The sequence below is a fragment of the Erithacus rubecula genome, assembly GCF_903797595.1.
Source record: "Erithacus rubecula genome assembly, chromosome: 14".
NCBI lineage: Eukaryota > Metazoa > Chordata > Aves > Passeriformes > Muscicapidae > Erithacus > Erithacus rubecula.
The window spans coordinates 12307545-12328370 of NC_136666.1; the positions used below are offsets into that span (position 1 = coordinate 12307545).

The window sequence follows — 20826 nt, forward strand, 5'->3', positions numbered from 1 at the left end:
GAGAACCAACAGTGCCACCTTGTGTGGGTGGGACAGGAGAGTTCATCCATGAGAGGAACATGGCCCCAGCTCCTCCACTCGGCACTGGGGCGAGCCCCGAGCTGGGGCAGGCACAGGGAAGGATCAGTTCCCCCTGGGCTGCAGGAGGGAGGTGTCCCTGCCTCACCTGAAAGGCACAGCTGCTGGGTATGGTAGGGACACTCAGCCTGGCAGTGGCCCCACCAGGTTGCTCAGTTTTTTCTTCTGTAATTCAGCAGCTGGAGTAATGTCTGGGGAGAGATAATGGGAATTGTTTCCATACAGGAACAGTAAAAGTTCTACCAGAAGTCTGGTCTTACGCAGCCTTTTAGGGGAAAAAAATAGGTGTTCAAGATTGAGACTCAAGCTGTGGTCAAGGATTGCACAACACTGAAAAAAATGAGTGAGACTTAGGGAGATGTAAGCCTTCCATGGGGGACAAAGAAGTTAGGTCCTGACAGATCAAGTAGAGCAGGTCTCCTGTGTGACTATGATACCATGGCTGTTTCTCAGCCTGGAAAGATAATGTTTAAATGCAGAGAACCTTTGGGGAAAATAGTATTTGCTTTACTATAGGTCCACTATAGGTATGCAAAAGAGGGTGCCAGTTGCAGAGTAGGGTTAATTTTTTTATTTTTTATTTTTTTTTTAGCACAAAGTAAAGCAGTGTAGGTTGGGTGCAGCCTTAGGCAGTGCAGACTGGTCTGGAAATACTTGTGTCTGTGCAAAAAGGAATCTTTAAATAAGATATGAATGTAAAAATATTTACAAAGCAAATATATTGCTAAAGGAACCCTTCTCCAGCTGTATTTGGGGGTTCCTGGAGAATGGAGAGTTTATAAAAAATGCTAAGCACATTTAGGTACCATGACAAACAAAAGAAGAATAATTACATGTGACATATCCACCATGTAGGCATCATATAGGTGAGAACTGAAAACAGTCATTTACAAAAAAAAAAAAAAATCAAATGCATTTAAAAGCTATGAGGCTCAAAATTCCCATTTTCTGTAGTTCCATACAAACTGAACACAGAATTTTTTCACAAGTCTCACCTGATAAAAGTATTGATGAACTGGTTTTGGTCATGATTTGAGCAGAAAAAAAAAAATTAAAAATATTGAGATAAACAAAAGGCAAATTAAAGTGGTCCTTTCTAAAAGGATGATGATACATATTTGTTCATTAGCATATTGGGAGCTATGCCTTGTTTCTCACTGAGGACTTGAGACTTGAATTTACTGGAGAGTTACTATTTTGAACAGAATGCTGATAGTTAAAATACACAACTATTTCACCTCAGTAAATACTTGTACAGGACATTTTCAATAGTTCCTTTACCATATTTACATATATATATATGCAAGAACATTAATAATATTCCATTATCCTCAACTCTGTGCTTCCCAAGGATGTATAACCATTATGCCATACACCCCACCTATGAATGTGAAACACTATTTATGTTAGGGGATGACAAGGAATTTGTTAGGACAGCAAATCAAGAACACTTGTAACAGTGTTTTTGTACTAAATGAAGGATCCTCTTTTAACAAGAACATTCCTCAGAAATCTTGTCTGTTGCCTGTAAGAACATGAAGAGAGGCAGAAGAGATGTTGGAAGCCCATATATCAAAAGGTAATTTTTAAATATTCCCAGGAGGGACCAGTAGTGTGTAACAAAAGAGACTTTCTCAGCACAGGAAATGGCATGGAAAAACAATGGTTTCCTTTTTTTTCACTTAACTATGGTAAGTAGATTTAAAAAAAAAAAAACCCAAAACAATCATTTTATACTCAAGAGTCTTGCTAGTGAAAAACTAAAACATTTTTCAACACAGTTTTGTTGACCAAAGAAATTCTGCTTTTTAATTTCAGTTCACACCTGTCAGGTCCCTTACAGCTCTTTGTGGCATTGCTCTCCCATTTGAAATTATTGTTCTTTGAAGATAGAAATACTGAGTGATTGTGTGTGGGACTTGTAGAAAAGGAGGCAAGACTCCCATAAAAATCCTGACAGGCAACTGAGCTGAACAGAATGCTTTAAATTGGAGTTGTGGTGTGAGGGCAAAGCTGCCACAACTCCTCCAGGCTTTTAGCCAGACCATGCCCCAGTGCAGCCTTAATACAAAACACCTCTTCACACATCTTTGGATGTGTATGGATTGTGCAGTTCTAGCTATTTACTGCAAAACCCATTGTGTGACAGCAGAGTTTACTGATACAAAACCATGCACACTGGGCTGTGGTGGGTCGATCCTGGCTGGCCATCAGGTGCCCACCAAGTTGCTCTAGCACTCTTCAGCAGGATGGGGAGAAAATAAGATGGAAAAAACTCATGGATCAATGTAAAGGCAGTTGAATAAAGCAAAGACTGTGTATAGAAGCCAAGGAAAACAGATTTACTCTCAGTTTCCCAGCAGCAGGCAATGTCCAGCTATTTCCTGGGAAGCAGTACACATAGCAGTTGCTCTGGAAGACAAATGTTATGACAAATGTCCTTTCTCCCTGCCTTTGCCTCTCCTTTTTCTTGGCTTTTGTTGCTGTGCAGATGTCATATGGTATGCAATATCCCTTTGGACAGTTTGGGTCAGCTGTCCTGGCTGTGTCCTGTCCCAAGATCTTGCCCACCCTCAGCCACTGGTGAGAGGGGAATGTTGGAGATACAGCTGTGATTCTGTCCCAGCAAACACCAATGTGTTACCAACTCCTTTCCAGCTACCAGTTCAGAGCACAGCACTGAGAGCTGCTGTGGGAAAACTGACTTCACCTCCAGCAGTCCCAAGGGCCCAAAAGGCAAACTTGGGGAGGTAGCAACTGAAACAGCCAGTAGATTATTGAGAACAAGCAGGCAAAGTGTGTGTAAGTCAGCAACTCTTGTTGTATCTACAGGCCATCAGCACAGGAATTCAGTGTCAGCTGCTTGGTGCCATAACACTGCTTTAGGGAGTATAGGATTCCAACACTTGAGATGCTCTGTGCAAAGCACAGTCAAACAGAGGGTCATGTAACCTGAATGTGGGAACAACTCCCCTTCATCCTGCAGAAGTGAGAGCTGTAAAATGTAATGACAGCAATATCAAGTAAACATTAACTATTCCAGCAGTGATCATTATCACAAATACCAAGATAGTTATCTAATTATGGGTAATGTGTGAACAGAATTACATCTCTTATCAGACCTCTGGACATGCCTTTCTACCTTCATCTGGAATGGAGGTTACTGGGGTGTTTTGCAGTAGCTTTGAGCGCTTTCTCCAAAATCTCACATTACTAACACCTGCTATGACAGTCATGAGGACAGACAAAAGAGAGTCCCAGCAGCTCATAAGGAGTTTACTTCCAAAAACCACATTAGTACAGGTCAGTGGCTCAGCAACCAGAAGCCACCAATATAATTCATTGCAGAGGACTGAATGGCTTTCCTTATATAATAGATATTTATGTAATATTTGGTTACTGCTTTGGAAATGCTTTTGTACTTGTGGCTAGTAAAATTATTAAACTTTGTCCAAATGATAAATGATTTTTTCTTTTAAATATATTGCTTATTAGAGGGTGTCCAAAGGAGGTAACAAAGATGGTGGAGTGTCTGGAGGGCTTATGAAGAGCAACTGAGGTCACTTGGTCAGCCTGGAGGAGATGGAGGGGAGAGCTCATTGGGATCTCCTGCATTGCACAAGGGGAAGCAGAAGCACAGCTACTGATCTCTTCTCTCTGATGACCAGTGACAGAACTCAAGGAAACAACAGGAGAGGTTCAGGTTAGATCAGGAGAAGGTTTTTCACCCAGAGGATGGTTGAGCACTGGAACAGCCTCCTCGGGGAAGTGGTTACAGCACCAAGTCTGAGAAAGTTCCAGGAGTGTTTGGACAATGCTCTTGGGCACACGGTGTGACTCTTGGGCTGTTTTGTGCAGGACCAGGAGTTGGACTGGATGATCCTGCCTGACAAGTCCCTTTCCACTCAGCATATTCTGTGATTCCATATTTGATCTGAGCTGTCTCAACACAAGTTAAGGGTTGGTTTGTGTCCCGATCCTTCAGAATTTGGGAGCCTTCAGTTCACGATGATTGTAGGGATCTTCTTAATGATAAGGGGCGTACTGAAATGTTTGGAGAAAGACCATACAAGATTTTTTGATTCAGAAATGGTGTGGCCAGCAGGACTAGAACAGCGATCATCCCCCTCTACTCACACTGTGAGGTTCCACAGTGAATCCTGTGTTTAGTTTTGGGCCTTTCACAACAAGAAGGACATTGAGGTGCAGAAGTGTGTCCAGAGAATGGCATTGGAGCTCATTAAGCATCTGGAGCATAAGTCTTGTAAAGAGTATCTGGGGGAATGTTCAGCCTGGAGAAAAGGAGGCTCAGGAGGGACATTATTGGTTTCTACAACTGCCTGAAAGCAGGATGAAGCCAGGTGGGAGTCGGTCTCATCTCCCATGAAACAAGTGATAAAGTGATAGGAAATGGCCTGAACTTGCACCAGAGGAGGTTTAGGTTGGACATTAAGAAAAATTTCTTCACGGAACGTGTTGTCACTGGCACAGGCTGTTCGGGGAAGCAGTGGTGTCACCATTGCAGGAGGGATTTAAAAGACATTAAGATGTGGCACTTGGGGAGTTGACTTGGCGGTGTACTTAGCAGTGCTATATCAAAGGGTGGACTTGAAGATCTCAGAGATCTTTCCCACCCGGGCTGTTCTGCGCCTGAGCGATTCGGCGCCGTGAGGCGCAGCGCGCCCATGGCGGCCGGGCGGTCGCCACGGCAACGCGCAAAGCCTCGGCGCGCGCGCCCTCCCCCGGCCGCGAGCGGCGCTCTCGCGAGAGTTGGCGCGGCGCGGCGCGGCGAGGCCGAGGCGCTCGGGCCCGTTTCAAACCGGCGGTCGCTGGGCCGCGGCCCGGCACGAGATGGCGGAGAGCGACAGGGCGGAGGCGGCCGCGCCGCGCCGAGCCGAGGAGGCGGCCGGCCAGGCGCCACAGCCGCCGCCGCAGCAACAGCAGCAGCCGGCACCGCAGCAACAGACGCCGCAACAGCCGCCGCAGGATGAGGAGGCGGAGGCGGCGGCCGCGGCACCCGGTAGCGGCGCGGGCAGCGCAAATGGCGTCAAAATGTGTGTGAGGGCAGGGCCGGGAGGGTGGCGGGGGCTGCGCGGCCGGGGTGCGGCGGGAGGAGGCGGCCGGACCCCCCCGCCCCCGTGGCTCCTCCTCCGCGGGGCCGGGGCACGGCCGGGCCGGAGCTCGGCGGGGCGCGGGGCCGGGGCACGGCCGGGCCGGAGCTCGGCGGGGCGCGGGGCCGGGCGCGGGGCCGGGCCGGCCTGAGGGCAGCGCGCTGCGGGGCTGCGCTCCGAGCCCCGGCTCCCACGGGACACTCTTCCAGCAGCGTTCCGCATCGCTCCTGGTGCTGTTTGCGTATTCACTCTTGCTGAAACGGTGTTATTTGTAAAGCCTTTGAACTAGTCTTTGTTTACGTGAGAATGGTGAGACAGCCTTATAGTAATTTACTTTCTAAAAACAAACCCCGCACATGCACGCACGAAGTTTTCTTGGAAACTCGTTTTCATACAAGGAGTATGTAAAATTGTGCCTTGTATAGTAGGTCTAAAAGCAAGTAGTTCCAGGGAGCTGGAACCACCAGCTCTCTAGAACAATACCATGAATAACTTCGTGTGCGTGGTTGTTCTTGGTATCAGGCTTTGAGGGTTGCCACTCTACATGAACTAGGTTTTGGCCGCAGATCGTTGGAATTTCAATATCTCTTCCAATCTCAATCAGATCTTGGAGGGAAAATACATTTACAGTAGACTTACTGTTACAGTACATCAAAGCTCTTGGTGTCTGTGAAGTTTTGGCATGTTCTGAGAAGCCCTGCTCTGATACTGTTGTGTTTAAAAAAACGCATCATGGGATCATCTTCAATATAAAGCTGGAGGAATAAAGATGTACTTCATCCCTTTACTTGACTCTCTGTAAAATTTAGTTTAGTTTACAAGCTATAAATTGTGCTTTACTGCGAAGAAGAATTTGTGGATTTGATTTTTCCCCCTAGTCTGGCTCTCAGGTTCCAAACTGCACAGATCAGAATTTTCACAGGATGATTGTCACCCTTTTGCCTCTTTTGGGCATATAGATTTTATTGCCTTTTGAGATTGCTACTGTTGAAATGAAATATTTTCTCTGTATCCCTCCTGTCCACAATATCTTCCCTCCAAAACTTCACAAGCAAATGAAAAATCACAGTCGTTCTACATGGTAGAAGTCACAACTTGAAATTTGAAAGTAATGAGGATTCTTGGTAACAGAGGTACAAATCTTATTCTTTCACATACAGTTTCTAGTCTTCCCCCAAATTGGTGTACAAAGGATTAAGCTGTTAGTTTGTACATGAAATATATTACTTTTAAAAAAGTATTTCATTAACCTGGTTTGTTGAGCATTCATTTAACTGGAGACTGGCTCAGTTTGCACACTTTCCTCAGTTTTTTGTATTGGGCAGTGGAACTGTTCAGCACAACAAATCTAAAGTGATCCATGTGCTTTGGAATCACATGTGAACTTCCATTTTTTTGTCTGCTTATCTTATTCTGGACACTTGAGAGGAGGGGAGTAGAAGTTTGTTTAAAAAAATATCAAGTTTTAGGGCTTTCATGTTGATACATCTTGTGATTATTATTTTTAGGCTTCTATTTTTCATGTGGAAAGCTTGTCTTTTGTCTTTAAAACTTTATGGAAAGTTCAAAAGCTTTTGCTTTTCCAAAATGTGTAATTGGTCTTTCAAATCAATGTGCATATGTAGTTTTTTAAAAGAACTTTTGTGATTTCACAGGCAAATATTAATTTAATATACGTAATGTGTCGCTCATACAAAAGGTAAAGATTAGAAATTACTGTTGTTTTTCCCTATGAAAATGTCTGTTCATAATTTCGGAGTCTGTCTTTTCTGTAGTCTGCAGGTTACTAATGTGACATTGCTTTGAATGTATTTTTTGATTGAAATTATTTTTATATTCAAGGAGGAGGGTAAGAGTTGTAAAAGAATCTCTGCCTTCGGCCTGTTCACTGGCCTGTGTTAGTTTTGGCAGATGAGTTTTGCAAGAAGGATTGTTTCTTTAATTAATCCTCTATTTTCAGCAGCTGTGATTCTCAGACCAAGTGCAGTGTTGCTTTATTTACCAGATTCAGGAGTTTATGCCAGGCTTGTATCTTCTATGCTTTTTACTGATTTGTGCAGCCAGGTCTTGCAGGGCCTCTGGATTCCATATTTGGAGACCTGTCTCATCCTGTGCACTACATTGAGCACCAAGGGGCTGTTTCATAATCCTTTAAGCAGGAAAGAGCTTAAAAGGCTGAAGAGAATCCATTTCTCTAATCCTAAAACTTAAGGAAGAACTCAGATTTTTCCTCCGAGTCTCGTTGGGCAGGAGTTTTGCATTTGCAAATGAGGTTGGTTTGGAAGGAACTGATCTGACTGGAAGACCTGATACTCTGCTCTTTGCCTCCTTCCTGAATCCCTCCAGTTCCTGCATTGTTCCCTTCATTTCACTTCATTAAACAGCCACACAAGAATTATGTTGTCACAGGATGGTGTGGAGGAGGGATGATGCAGAGGGACGTTGGAGGATGCTTGAACCAGATAACATGTTGTTGACTTGAGATGTTTTAAATTTCACAAATACTTGCCCCAGGGGAGTATCTGTGCATTTCCCAGTTGCAAATCCTCTCTTAATCCACATGTAAACACAGGGACTGTGAAGTTAATACTATATGAGTATTTCAAAATTGGGGAAAAAGTAACGGGAGAAATATAGATGTATTTGAATGTACTCCTCCCTGAAAAGTGCCCAGGCTTGAATAGGTAATACATTTACCTTGCATCTACTTTTGAGTACAGGACTGCCACTTTCTGTTTTGTTGACTGTGCAGAGAGCTAAAAATTTGTCTGTTAATCAAAATCACTGTTTTTGCCATATGTTGTTGTAAAACTGAAATGGCTGAAACCTTCCGAAGTGTCGAAATGAGATAAAAACTAAGCCTTCTAAAGTGTGGGAAGTATAGTAAAGATAGTGATGTAATTTAAGAAGGGGGGTTCACAATCATTCTGTCAGTCCTGTAGGACATCACCTTCTAATTGTTCTAACTCAAAATGCTAATTCTGGCTTTTAAAAATACTTGTTTCTGTAAATGTACTTTTTAAGTTTCTCTTTACGTAGACAGTGATGTGTAGTTAAAGGTGCTAAGTAGCATCTGTTGAGTGGATCACATTTGTGTGGATTCTTCCAATTCATCAGTTCTCTTTTTTAAAAGTAACAATTCTGGCATCTTGAGCCTCTTTTAGTATGCTAAGTGACCTTGTGATAGTAACAATATCAGGGTGCTGAAGAGTTAGAGATATTTCTTCTAATTCTGTTAAAAGTGCATGGTTTTACTGAAGCTGAGATTTGGACTACCTTAAAAGAGAAGGCAGTCCAAATTTTCTTGCATTTTCATCTAAAAAATAAATATATTAAAAGGAGAATTTTGGTGCTATTGGTGAAGTTTTGAAAGACTGAAGGCCAGCCCCCTTGCTTTTAGTGGATAATTCTTAGTTACTTAGTTTTAGATTCATAGCATGGCTTAATACAGCTGTTTTCTATGCATTTAACAAGTTTTCAGATTTTAGTAGTGTTAAGCAGGGAAATTGAAAAAATATTTGTTCTTAGTTGAATTTTAATTTCTGTCTAACAGTAGTCTGGCACAAATTGTGAATAAAAATATTTATGGAGAAGGTAAAACATAATTTGATTTAGAACCTATTGGAATTGATTTTGATATGTCATTTTTCCATTGAGTGAAGCATCCTGAGCTGTTTCAGCTCTCAAGCTTAGACTGTTTCTACTCTCACTTCCGTGGTGAATATCCTGTAGCTTGTCCAAGTGAGCTGTGAATATGACCAAAGCACCAAGGCATGGACACTATAGCTGATTTTTCACTCTGTTTTGGGCTTTGTAGTAGTTTCATAGTTCCATCTTTCTGACTCGTGACAGACAGGATGTGCTGGCACAGGTTGCCCCATCCCTGGAAGTGTTAAAAGTTGAATGAAGCCCTGAGTAAGTTGATTTAGTGAAAGATGTCCCTGCCTATGGCAGGGGGCTTGGAATTAGGTGATCTTTAAGGTCCCTTCCAACCCAAACCATTCTAGGATTCTATGATTCTGTGAAATGGAATGCAAGTGAATTAGTAAGATGTACATTCTTTGCTTAATATTGTAACATTTTTTTTTGTTCTTGATAGAGCAGTATTTTGGAATTACTCTGGTAACATGAATTTATTTTTCCTAATGTGAAAAGCAGCATTTGACATCCTGGGAATTCCAATAGCATAGGAAATATGCATTTATATAGGTAGGAAGTGAGATAGTCTAATGATCCAACACAAGACTAATAGTGTTTTTGTTTGGATTTTTGTTTTTTAATGTAGGGATAATGATGAGACAGCAAAAGAAGGGAAAGCACCTGTGAAAGAGAAATTCCTTGCGAAAGCGAAGGCAATCCCTTCTCTTGGAAACAAGAACAGATTCCACCCCTATGCAAAGGAGAAGAACGCAGGCTCTGGAGAAAAGAAGGCTGTCAATCGCAATAGAGTTTTTATTAGCAACATCCCCTATGACATGAAATGGCAAGCTATTAAAGACCTGATGAGAGAGAAAGGTAACTTATTCCTTGTAACACACTTCACACAGAAACTGATAGGGCTGAAATGCAACCGATGTGTCCTTTGAGCCACACAGATTTGATTTGACTTTTTTGTTTTGGCCTTTACTTGGTACATCTATCTCCCTTCCCCCTCTTTCATCCGAGACAATTGCATTGCAGGGTAGGCTGGGTAAATGAAGTGCTCACTATCTTCTGCCATTCTGGTGTGACAGTAGAGAGTATATGCATGACCTCATGAGTTCTTAAAGAGATTGTGTTTTGTCTAGTTGTAGTTCTTGTAGATTTTTTTTTTTCCTCTAAGGGCTATTGTATTTAAGCAACACATGAAGTGTGTTAATGTGAGTAATAAGGGATGTCTTTCAAAAGTTGTTTTGTATTTCTTTGGTGGAATCTGGCTGTGGCATTAACTTTGTCTGCATTGTCACTACTGCCATGACTGTTTGTCTGGAGCTTTTTAATAAAAGCTTGTTACTATTGTTGCAGTTCTGATGGAGAAATCTGACTACCCCAAAACTGTTATTTCAATTTGGGGTAAAATAATATATGGATTTTGTAAAAAGTTAGTTCTGTGTTTCCCTTAAAAATTGATTCTTCAAAAGTAATGCAAAGCACACTTGGCTTTTAGGCTGTGAAAAATGCCAGACCCCCCCTTCTGTAACTGCTGGTTTATCTGTTGTAAGGTGACGTGATATTTGATTGGTTGATTTACTTAAACTTCCTACTTTAGAAAGTGAGTCGCTTGCTGTGAAATATTTGATGTGTAAATTTGGTTATTATTGAAGGCAAACTTTTGATTGAAGATACTCAGGTAGAAAGTCACCTTAAAACAGGTGTTGTGAGTAGGATGATAAATATAACACTTTTCAGTGAACGTTGACGTTTCATTTGTTAGGTTAAGGGACTGTGTATATCTGAATTTGTTCACCAACTATATCATACTGGCCAAAATATGATCTGTAGTATGAATTAGGTTAAATATAGTTGTTTGTTTTTAGTTTTTGAGAATGTGGCTGCTGCATATTTCTGAAAATTAGCTAAATTATATAGCCATTGACAGGAGGTATGTTGGTCTGGTTTTGATTGTTGGTGAATAATAGGTGATTCTCTGTAGACTTGTGCACAGGGGCACAGTAAAGAAAGATACTGGTGTTTAAATGCATTGTCTCTTGGTATTTTCCCTTTGTATGTCTTATGTAGTTGGTGAGGTTACATACGTGGAGCTGTTTAAGGATGCTGAAGGAAAATCAAGGGTAAGTGCCGTGGGCAACAATCTGCTAGAGGTTTAAAAGTTCCTCAGCAGTTTTATTTTTGTATAATACCTGTACCAGTTATTGGAAAGTAAGTTTCATTTTTACACTGATGTTCATTAAGGTAGCCTTGAGGATTCTCTATTAGAAGTAGTCTGACACCTTCATGTAACTCTCACTAGCTGGTTGTAAGGGACAAAGTACTTCTGTAAATGTTAACAAATGGCATTTACTTAATTCTTCTTTTTAGCCAACACCTTTGTCTTGGTACAAATCTGTTTCATATAAAGGATGTTCAATTAATCATTTTATTTAAATTTTAGTGCAATATGCTTTCTTAGGGCCAATAAATACAAAATGTTAGCTAAGAATTTGCTGGGTGAAGTGCCTGATTTCACAGCTTTGCAGGATTGGTACTTTTAAACACTGGCTTAATGTATTTACTTTCTTAAAACTAAATGGATGGAGATGGTTGGTAGCCAACAGAGTGCCTGAAATGAGGCACTAATAATGAAGATTGTTAAAGCTCCTCTGATTCTCAATAATAGTCAAAAGTTTGGCCAATAGCAGCTCCAAACCTGCAGTGAGAATGTTATAAATGTAGGTTTGAATCTTAACTGAGGTTATATCAATTGTTGTAAGTTACTTTCTTTAAAACTTGTTAAAACTAAAACATGCTGTCAGCTTTGCTATATTTAAAGAAATCCTCAACTCTTTGCTTTATTAGAAGGATGCTGGTGCAGTCAATAAGGTTATTTTCTTATAAGGCAATTTCTCAATTATGCTGTAGTACTGGAGAGGTATGCAGACTGCTTTTTCATTGTAGTGGTGTACTTGATGTGGGTAGATTTGAATTTTGTAGTTAGTGGACAGCTTTTAATGACATGATGAGTGTCTTGATTGGTTTTTGGTTATGTTTGGGGTTATTTTCTTTCCACCCTTTCCCTCCCACCTCCTTTTCCCAGTTGTCCTTACATGGATCTGTGTGGCATTTTTCCAATTGTGGTTTGACTCAAAGAGTGTAAGAGACAATGTATTCTCTTGCATTTGAACGGTATGTATGCTGAGAAAGCAGGAGAAATTCAGATTGGCTACCACTAAAGAGCATATATTATGGGTTTTGAAGCTGAAAATAACTTGTGTAGTTACTTAAAAGTGAGCTGGGATCTTTAACTGGAATCTTCATTGCTCTGTCATGTGTGCTGACTGACTTCTTGTTTTTTTGCTTGTTTTCTCTTTACATATGATGACAAATCTCGTGGATACAGGGTTGTGGGTAAGTTTCTTTTTTTATGTGTGTAGAAGCACATTGCTATTCAAACGTTGTATTAGTTTTGGCATGTTAAACTTTATTTTAATACTCTAAATGTTTTGATCTCTTTCTAAGTGTGGTTGAATTCAAAGATGAAGAATTTGTTAAGAAGGCATTAGACACTATGAACAAATACGATCTTAGTGGAAGACCCTTGAATATAAAAGAGGTATGTTTATTGCTGCTGTTTGGAATTTGAAGTAGGGAAGATATTAAAGCTCCTGAGATGACCATAAAGTGTTTTGAGAACCTTTCATATGTAATTTCCAGTTTCATTTTTTGTGAAATTTTATTAATGGGCTGAACTGCCTGTTGGCTTGCAGGAGGTTGGGTACTATGCCAAGTAAACTGACAAAAACTATGTCCTAAAGTCAAAATAATCTAATGCTGTTTTTTGTTAAAACAACTTTACTTTATACTCTCTTACCTTAGTGTCATCAGATCTTTTCCAACCTAAGTCATTCTATGTTTACATTGCTTACCTGCTTAAAAATGTTGCACAGAATGAGCTAATTATTAGACCACTACATATGTGCAAAAATGGGGCTGGAAATAGAGAAGTTGACCTCTCTGGAAAGTGAACTAATGTCAACTTTTCTATTGTATTGCTGTAGTATGTGATGGCATCTGATGCAGTTCTTCCTGTTCTGTTACAATTTTAATAATGGTATTAATAAACAATACAAAACCACCACCTAATTAAATTAATTCAGTTCTTGGAAGAAAGTTCGAGACTGACAGTCCTTTAGTTTGAAATCTTTTCTACTTGTCCATAGGCCAGGTACAGCATGTGAAGTGGCAGTGCACGCTTCCTCAACAAGTGCTTTGCCAATATGCCTCAACCCTCATCTGAAAGGACCCACCTCTAGAGGTGAGGGAATTAGGTCTCCATGCTAATTCAGTTCATGATCCCTCTGATGTGGACAAGCGTATTTCTTAGTTGATAATTTTGATGGGCTTATGCAGAATTTCAAACAGTACCATTTTGTTTGTTGCCAGTGCAGTTGTTGATGGTTAAATGGTTTTGTTTGTGCCCACATTTCAGGATCCTGAAGGGGAACATGCTCGTAGGGCACTGCAGCGGGGAGGAGGGCAGTTTCCAGGAGGACATGGACCTGATACAGCACCTGGAATGATGAATTTACCACCTTCTATTCTCAATAATCCAAACATTCCTCCTGAGGTTATCAGTAATTTGCAAGCAGGCAGGCTTGGAACCACTATTTTTGTTGCTAATGTAAGCTTAAAACTGTATTTTATAACTTTAATGTTTGATCTTGATCAGGCATCTTATACCTGTGTAGTTCAATTTTAATATAAAGAGGAGGTTGGAAATAGTTCATAGTTAGTATATTCAGTGAAAATATTGGCTATGTGTTCAGATTTTGGACATAGAAAGATAACATTAAAATCTTGAGACTGACATGCACTTCTAAGTATTGCAGTCATCTGTTGATTCAAAAATATTTTATACATCTTTTCACTATTTACAATTGCATTTCATTTTTTTATTAAATATGTACTTCAGTTTATCTCGCTAGTTACTTTAGACTAACACAATAAAGTTCCAACAAATACAGTGGTTCAAGTGCTTTATTAGCACAAAAGACAACTGTATTTGTCTGATGTCTTGTGGAATTACAGCTGCTCTTCTCAAGAACCAACCCAATGGTAGTGTGTTAATTATAGTAAAAGACATGCATGCAATAAAGTGTTGACTTTTTGGACTTTGACGCAGTGTGCGTATATTACAAAATCTCAAGTATTTACAGATATCAAGCATTTTGTCAATGAAGAGTTAACAGCAATGCAGAAAGTCTTTTCTAAATGTAATGGCAGAACAGAGATATGCACTGAAATCACTGATGTATATCTGTGTTTAAGCTTGACTTCAAAGTTGGCTGGAAGAAACTGAAGGAGGTATTCAGCATTGCTGGAACTGTGAAGCGTGCAGACATCAAAGAAGATAAAGATGGCAAGAGTCGAGGAATGGGAACAGTTACCTTTGAACAAGCAATTGAAGCTGTTCAAGCAATATGTATCCTTGGTTTTGAAATATAATTGGTCATATATTGATTAGTCTTTAATGGTTCTGTAATATGTAGATTGGCAAATGGTGCCTGTTTGCCTTCTAGCTATGATACAGGGACTAGAGTGTAATACTGTGCAGATCACATTAGTAATGACTGAATTTGCTACTAAATTCCAGAAGTTCCTCATGATGTTGAACAAAATTAAAATGGCCGGCAGTGTGGCAATTGTGAAACTAATGTACCTAACAGCATGTATTGCATCTTCTGGCCCTTGAATTGGGTTTCTGAAGATAAGGTAGGGAAAGATAAGTTATAGTAATTGTACAGAGATACAGGAAGTTATTCCATTGGTTCTTCAGAAACAGTTAAAATGGCCTTCTTAAGATTCCTTGACTTGCATTTCTTCAGCTATGTTCAATGGGCAATTCCTGTTTGATAGACCCATGCATGTAAAAATGGCAAGTTGCTTTCATTTCTCTCTACTTTATATGTCTCTGCCAAGACGTTGTAAAGATCATAGCGTAACATTTTTGTTTTCTATCAGGATGACAAATCAGTTCCTCATGAAGACTTCCGTGTTGTGGACAGCAAAAGCTCACAATTACCTCGTGAGTGCATGCTCTCTTTTCTACTCCTTGCACTTAGTATATGGTGTTCCATTTTCTGGTATAGTTTAGTAATACTTTTGCTTACTGTGGTCTCTATGATACAGAGGAAAGTCTCTCTTCTGATAATACTTACTTTTTTGTTGTTGTTGTTTTTGAGGTGGTCTTGGTGGCATTGGTATGGGACTTGGCCCAGGTGGACAGCCCATCAGTGCAACACAGCTGAGCATGGGTGGTGGAATGGGGAGCATGGGTCCAGGAGGTAAATACATATTCTTCATTTTTAAGTTATACAGAGCTAGTTTAAAAATTTAAAAGTTTAAAATTGTCATTTTTGCGTTTGGAAAAATGTCAGACTTTTGACAAAGCAAGCCTTGTGTAGTTTGCTTTTGAGATTTTAACTCTGTCTGGCTTTTTAAAAATCCATTAAGGTATACTAAGTATTGTTTATCTTTTTGGTTTAAAGGTATGGGAATAGACGGCCCAGGATTTGGTGGAATGAGTAGAATGGGAGGCGGTACGTGCAATGAAGTTTTTTGCATTAAATATTTTTTTTAATACTGTATAGAAAACACTTTTCCTTATTTTACAGGACTTCCTGGATTTCGTGGAATGGAAGGAATGCCTAACATGGGAGGATTTGGAGTCAACCGAATGGGAGGTAGTTGAACACTGTTCCTGTGCACCTATTGTTTTGTCAATATTTATTTATTAAAAGCTCTCTGTTTAGAGTGGGTAATATGGCTGAGTTCAAATGAAGTAGCTGCATGAGTGGAGACCTAGGAACTGGCAGGAGAGTTTAGTGTGTAATAGGTACCTCTGACTTGTGCATTAGACTCACTTCTATTTAAACAAGCAGCTGTGAAACAAGCATTGTAGGAACATCAACTTAGATGTAAATAACAGAATATTCCTGTTTTTTTTCTTTGTTCTTTACAGAAATGTTTCGTGGTGGAATGGGAGCAAACATGGAAAGAGAATTTGGTCGTGGTGACATGGCATTGAACCGTGGTTTTGGAGAGTCTTTTGGAAGGATGGGTATGGTAACTGTTAAATTTTCTGTGACATAGTACTGGAAGAATTTTGCTAGAAGAGGAGACCTGGTTTAATTTGGCCATCTTCTGTGCCTTCTCCCCCAGTCATTACTGTGAGGATGTAATCTGAGTGTTCATTACAGTTACCACTTAAGACAGAGGTTCAGGTGTGGAGGGTTTTTTCCCCTCTCTAAAATATAAATGGAATAAGATATCTGAGGAAAGCATTTACCTTCATACTGTATATTTTGTGGTATATTAAATCTTTAGGGTGTTGAAGTATATGCTTTGGATAATCCTGAACATGCTGTCCATTTACAACCTTTGTAATTTCCATAAGCCTGTTTTGCAAATGCAAGGTATAATACTGTTTTTGCCTCACATCAGGTAGCATTGGACAGGAGTGTTGGATTTTGGTGCCTTCAGTTTTTGTCCTGCCTTCTGAGCTCATACAGCTCAGAATGGTATTTATTGGCCTCTTCTGTAACTGAGCTAGCATTATTTTGTGTATAGATGATGTCTTTTGGCAGTGGGGTTGCCTCAAATGAGTTACTCTTCCATCTTCAGAGGCATGGAAGAGCTCAACAGTAGAGCCTTCTTGCACTTTTTACTATGCTGTTACCTGGATGAATCACAGAATCACTTAGGCTGGAAAAGATTACTGAGTCCTGCTTAAGTCCACCATTAAACCAGGTCACCAAGAGCCACATGTACTTGTCTTTTAAATCCCTTTAGGGATGGTGACTCCACCACTTTGTTGGTCAGCCTGTTTGTATGATTGACAACTCTTCCTATGAAACATTTTTTCCTAGTATCCAAACCTCCCTGGTTTAACTTGGGGACATTTTTTCTTGTTCTGTTGCTTACTTGGTAGAAGAGATTGGCCCCCATATCTCTGCAACCTCCTTTCAGGTAGTTACAGAGAGCACAAAGGTCCTCCCTGAGGCTCTTTCTGTCCAGGCTGAGCACCGCAGTTCCCTCAGCCATTCTTCACAAGGCTTGTGCTCTAGAGCCATGGTCAGCTTTGTTGCCCTTTTCTGGACACACTCCAGCACCTCTCTGTCCTTCTTGTTGTAAGGGGCCCAAAAGTGAACACAGAATAGGAGACAGCTGTTCATCCTCTTCCCTGTTTCTTGTACTTTTCCTTTCCCTTAATTCACCTCCTTGAAAGAGAAGAACTTCTAAGAGCATAAGGTTCATATGGTCTAAAAGTTGATTTATTAATTAATTTATTTAATAAAAAAAATATTTGTTGAGGCAAGTCATAGCAAAGGGTAACTGTTGTGTGTTTCTCTTCAATACTGATAATTGTGTAGAAGTGGTAAAAACATAATAAGCACATCCTTTGAGCTAGTCTTAATGCCTTGGAATGAATGTTTTAGAAATCAAATGTATGCTATCAGTCTGGCTACTTGCATAAACATCTGTTGCCTGAGTTAAAATGCCACTTCAGTTATAAATGTTTCTGCAAGCAGCAGGCTTCTGAGTTTTCTGGTAACACGTTGTTTTAGAAATTCGTGAACATGGCCACTGTCAGAAACTGATGTGGACATCTTTCATTCAGTAGTTCCAGCAAGCTTCAGTTTACAATCTGTCAGTGATCTGGCCATTTGAGTACTGTCCTGAGAACCAAGATTAGAGATTTCCAGCCTAACCTTAAATAATGGAAGGAAACTGTAGGGACTTGAAATAGATATCATGTTTGATCAGGGAAGGCTCTAATGTACTCCTGTTACAATATTTAGGTTAATGGTATCTTAAAAAGAAATACTGTGAAGGCATTTGGTTTTAGTAACCTTGAAATCAGGGAAGGCATCTTTGATTGGGCTGTAGTATCAGAGTGGAATTCAAGATGTTTGATTTGCAGCAGAACTGTTGACTTTTGATATATCAAGTTCATATCAGATGAAGCTTTGAGTTTTGAGGTTGTTCTTCCCAATGTGGGAAATGGCCCATTTAGTTTTATCATGTTGTGGTGCTGGCAGGCTGTCAGAGGGGAGAAAAGCTAGAAAGAAATCAGAGTAGCTTAAATCCTGTAGTAGAAAAGGAGAAACTAATTTGACTTACTAGATTTTCCTGTTTAGTTTGTATAGTAAAGGCACACATTAAAGTGCCCTTATAGAAGAATATTGCCAGGTAACGTTGAGATCAGTGCACTTCATTAGTGTGTGTTGTTTTTTTCACTAACTGGTGGTTTCAGCGTATGTCACTTCATTATTTTTCTCTGTTTAGGTGGTGCAATGATTGGTGTTTTTGCAGGAGGAATGGGAGCACCTAGCATGGGCCCAGTAAGATCTGGAATGAGTAGGTTAACTTGTTTCAATAGAACATAAATGCATAGGCAATGTAACAATACCGTGTACAGCTACTTGTATCAGAGGAACTTCCTGTAGTGTAGTGTTTTGCTGTTGATGGAAGTAGAATTCTGTTGCATGTGACAAGTCTAACAGTTTTCAAAGCTGTTTTGTTGAGGTAAAAGTTCAGAGGAAAACTAGTTAATACAGTCTTTCCCTTACTTAATCTTGGATTTGGAATGGTTTCAACTTCTAGTTTGGAGGGAGAAGTGATTAAACTAAATTTGTGTTTCAGAAAAAAGACAGGCAGAGTTATTTGAGTTCATGAAGCTGAACCTCAGTAATCTGTCATTGGAATAAAAAATCAGCCTTGAATTTCAGATTATCACCCGTATTTTGTGCAAAGCTCCAATACTGAGTTTGTATTGCAGCAACTCTGAGTTCCTCAGGCTAGAGCAGACAAGAAAATAAAATCCTGCTAGTACCAATCTTACAAGGCATAAGGCTTAAAGAGAGGGTCCTTCATGAATGATCTTGGTAGTTTTACTGTACATTAATTTTTAATTATAAATCCAGAAATATTATAGTATTTGAATGCTATTGCTCTTAGTTCCTTATATATAATAAATCAGTATATTTTATTCCATGTATGTACTTTTTATTGAGTTTTAAACCATGACATATAGGAAAGTTCATGCTCTTTTCAGTACTTGCAGTAAATTCTCTTTCTCGACAAAAAGCCTTCTCTAGAAGATTTTGTAATTAGGTGTGGGTATGGCTGCATTAAGTAAAGCTGAATATAAATGCAGGAAGCCAAATAAAAAAATAGTGTACCTGGTCAAATTACTTGTATCATGGTTATTTATTTATTTGATCTTTTTGGTAAAGATCCTGTTTAAATTAATTAAACAAGACAGACTTTAAATCTGAATTCTTGTGCTCAACATTTTGCTACATTAGATGGTATGACTAATAGCTTGATGCAGTTTGATTTTACTGTTGTTTTAGAACTGACACCCTGTATCTTGTAATACTTTGTCTTAAAATAATAGCCATGCTCCTTGATAAATCACCACGCATGTATATGTTACGGTTTATATTACAACAGTTTTAATAAAGTTGTTCTTCTCCTGACACAAGAACTTTATTTTATACCAGATACTTGTGTGTAAATTACTAAAAGGAGATTTTATTTTATCCTCCATGTGTTTCTCTGTGTAGGTGGTGGAATGGGTGGCATGAACAATATGGCTGGAGGAATGGGGATGGATCGGATGGGTTCCGGTTTTGATCGAATGGGACCAGCCATGGGTGGAGGCCTGGACAGGAACATGGACATGGATCGAGGATTTGTGCCTGGCCCAATGGGAAGTGGCATGAGAGAGAGATTAGGCTCTAAAGGCAACCAGATATTTGTGAGAAATGTAAGCAGTGAAATATATAGAAACCACAAGTGTATTTTGTGTGTATGCTTGATTACATGCTCTTATTCTCATTGTAATATTTTGTTATCAATAATACTTTTTTATTCTAGCTTCCTTTTGACTTGACCTGGCAGAAGCTAAAGGAGAAATTCAGTCAATGTGGTATGTATATGAACCTTATCCCTGCTCATCCTCATGGACTTCATGTGTTACATGGTGCTTTTTAGTTAACAACAGGAAGACTGTTGTCTGACTCTGAGGAAGAGTCTGGCTAGCTTAATCTTTCTTATTTCACCCAGCTTTCTTGAGTTATGTAAATAATTTTATAGGACACTTTGTTTCAAACTTGAGATCAAATACAGGCACAATTTAGGAAAGATTCAAGATAGTGGATCTGGATTTGGATTCTTGCCTGCTGTTTTGTCCTGTGTTACCATGCCTAAATAAGTGAATGTACCATCAGTCTGAAAGTGCCAATTTAATATGTTCCCCTAGATTATACTTGTAAATGTTTTTTTATCTCTTCTGAGTTCTTTAAGTTGTTAGTACACTGAGGACTTGAAATAACTGCTGTTTAACTTATTTATTCAGGTCATGTAATGTTTGCAGAAATAAAAATGGAGAATGGAAAATCAAAGGGCTGTGGAACAGTCAGATTTGACTCACCAGAATCTGCTGAAAAGGCCTGTAGGATAATGAACGGCATAAAAATCAGTGGCAGAGAAATTGATGTCCGCTTGGATCGCAATGCATAATTTAAAACTGTGTGTTCAGGAACATTCCTATGTCTGTTTAGCTTCTCTATCTTAGTAAGTCATTTTTAGTAACATTGTATGCTTACAAAAGCTGTAAAAAGGAACTTTTAAATCCCACCAGCCTTTAACAGTATAGTGTTTAATATACTGTGATTCTTGTTAACTGAATCTTACTATGTTTGGTTTTTAAAGACAATTTGCCTGATTTTTGTTGTTTTTTTAGAGGCACTGAGCACCTGCAGGTCCCTACAGACTGGGGATTCTTTGGATGCTCAGTGCCTTTGGAAAATTAGGCCAAGTGTCTCTAGTCATTCAGTTTAAATGAATGGTTATACTGTTTTTAATAAAATAAGCCATTTTCTCTGTTAATCTCCAGATTGCATAGTGGGATTTATTTAGTGTTTTCTGATTT

At 39.6% G+C, this 20826-nt stretch overlaps 1 protein-coding gene across 1 annotated transcript; it reads left to right on the forward strand.

Annotated features, from left to right (window-relative positions):
* The first annotated feature begins 4814 nt into the window (after positions 1-4814).
* On the forward strand, positions 4815-20783 carry MYEF2 (myelin expression factor 2). The gene is made up of 17 exons (XM_079318039.1): positions 4815-5132; positions 9475-9704; positions 10908-10960; positions 12226-12233; positions 12345-12438; positions 13315-13506; positions 14154-14307; positions 14711-14760; positions 14847-14910; positions 15068-15169; positions 15374-15424; positions 15500-15568; positions 15847-15945; positions 18174-18245; positions 19457-19659; positions 19770-19821; positions 20251-20783. The coding sequence occupies exons 1-17, from the start codon at positions 4930-4932 to the stop codon at positions 20412-20414; spliced, it is 1860 nt and encodes a 619-aa protein (XP_079174165.1). The 5' UTR covers positions 4815-4929; the 3' UTR covers positions 20415-20783.
* Positions 20784-20826: the final 43 nt, after the last annotated feature.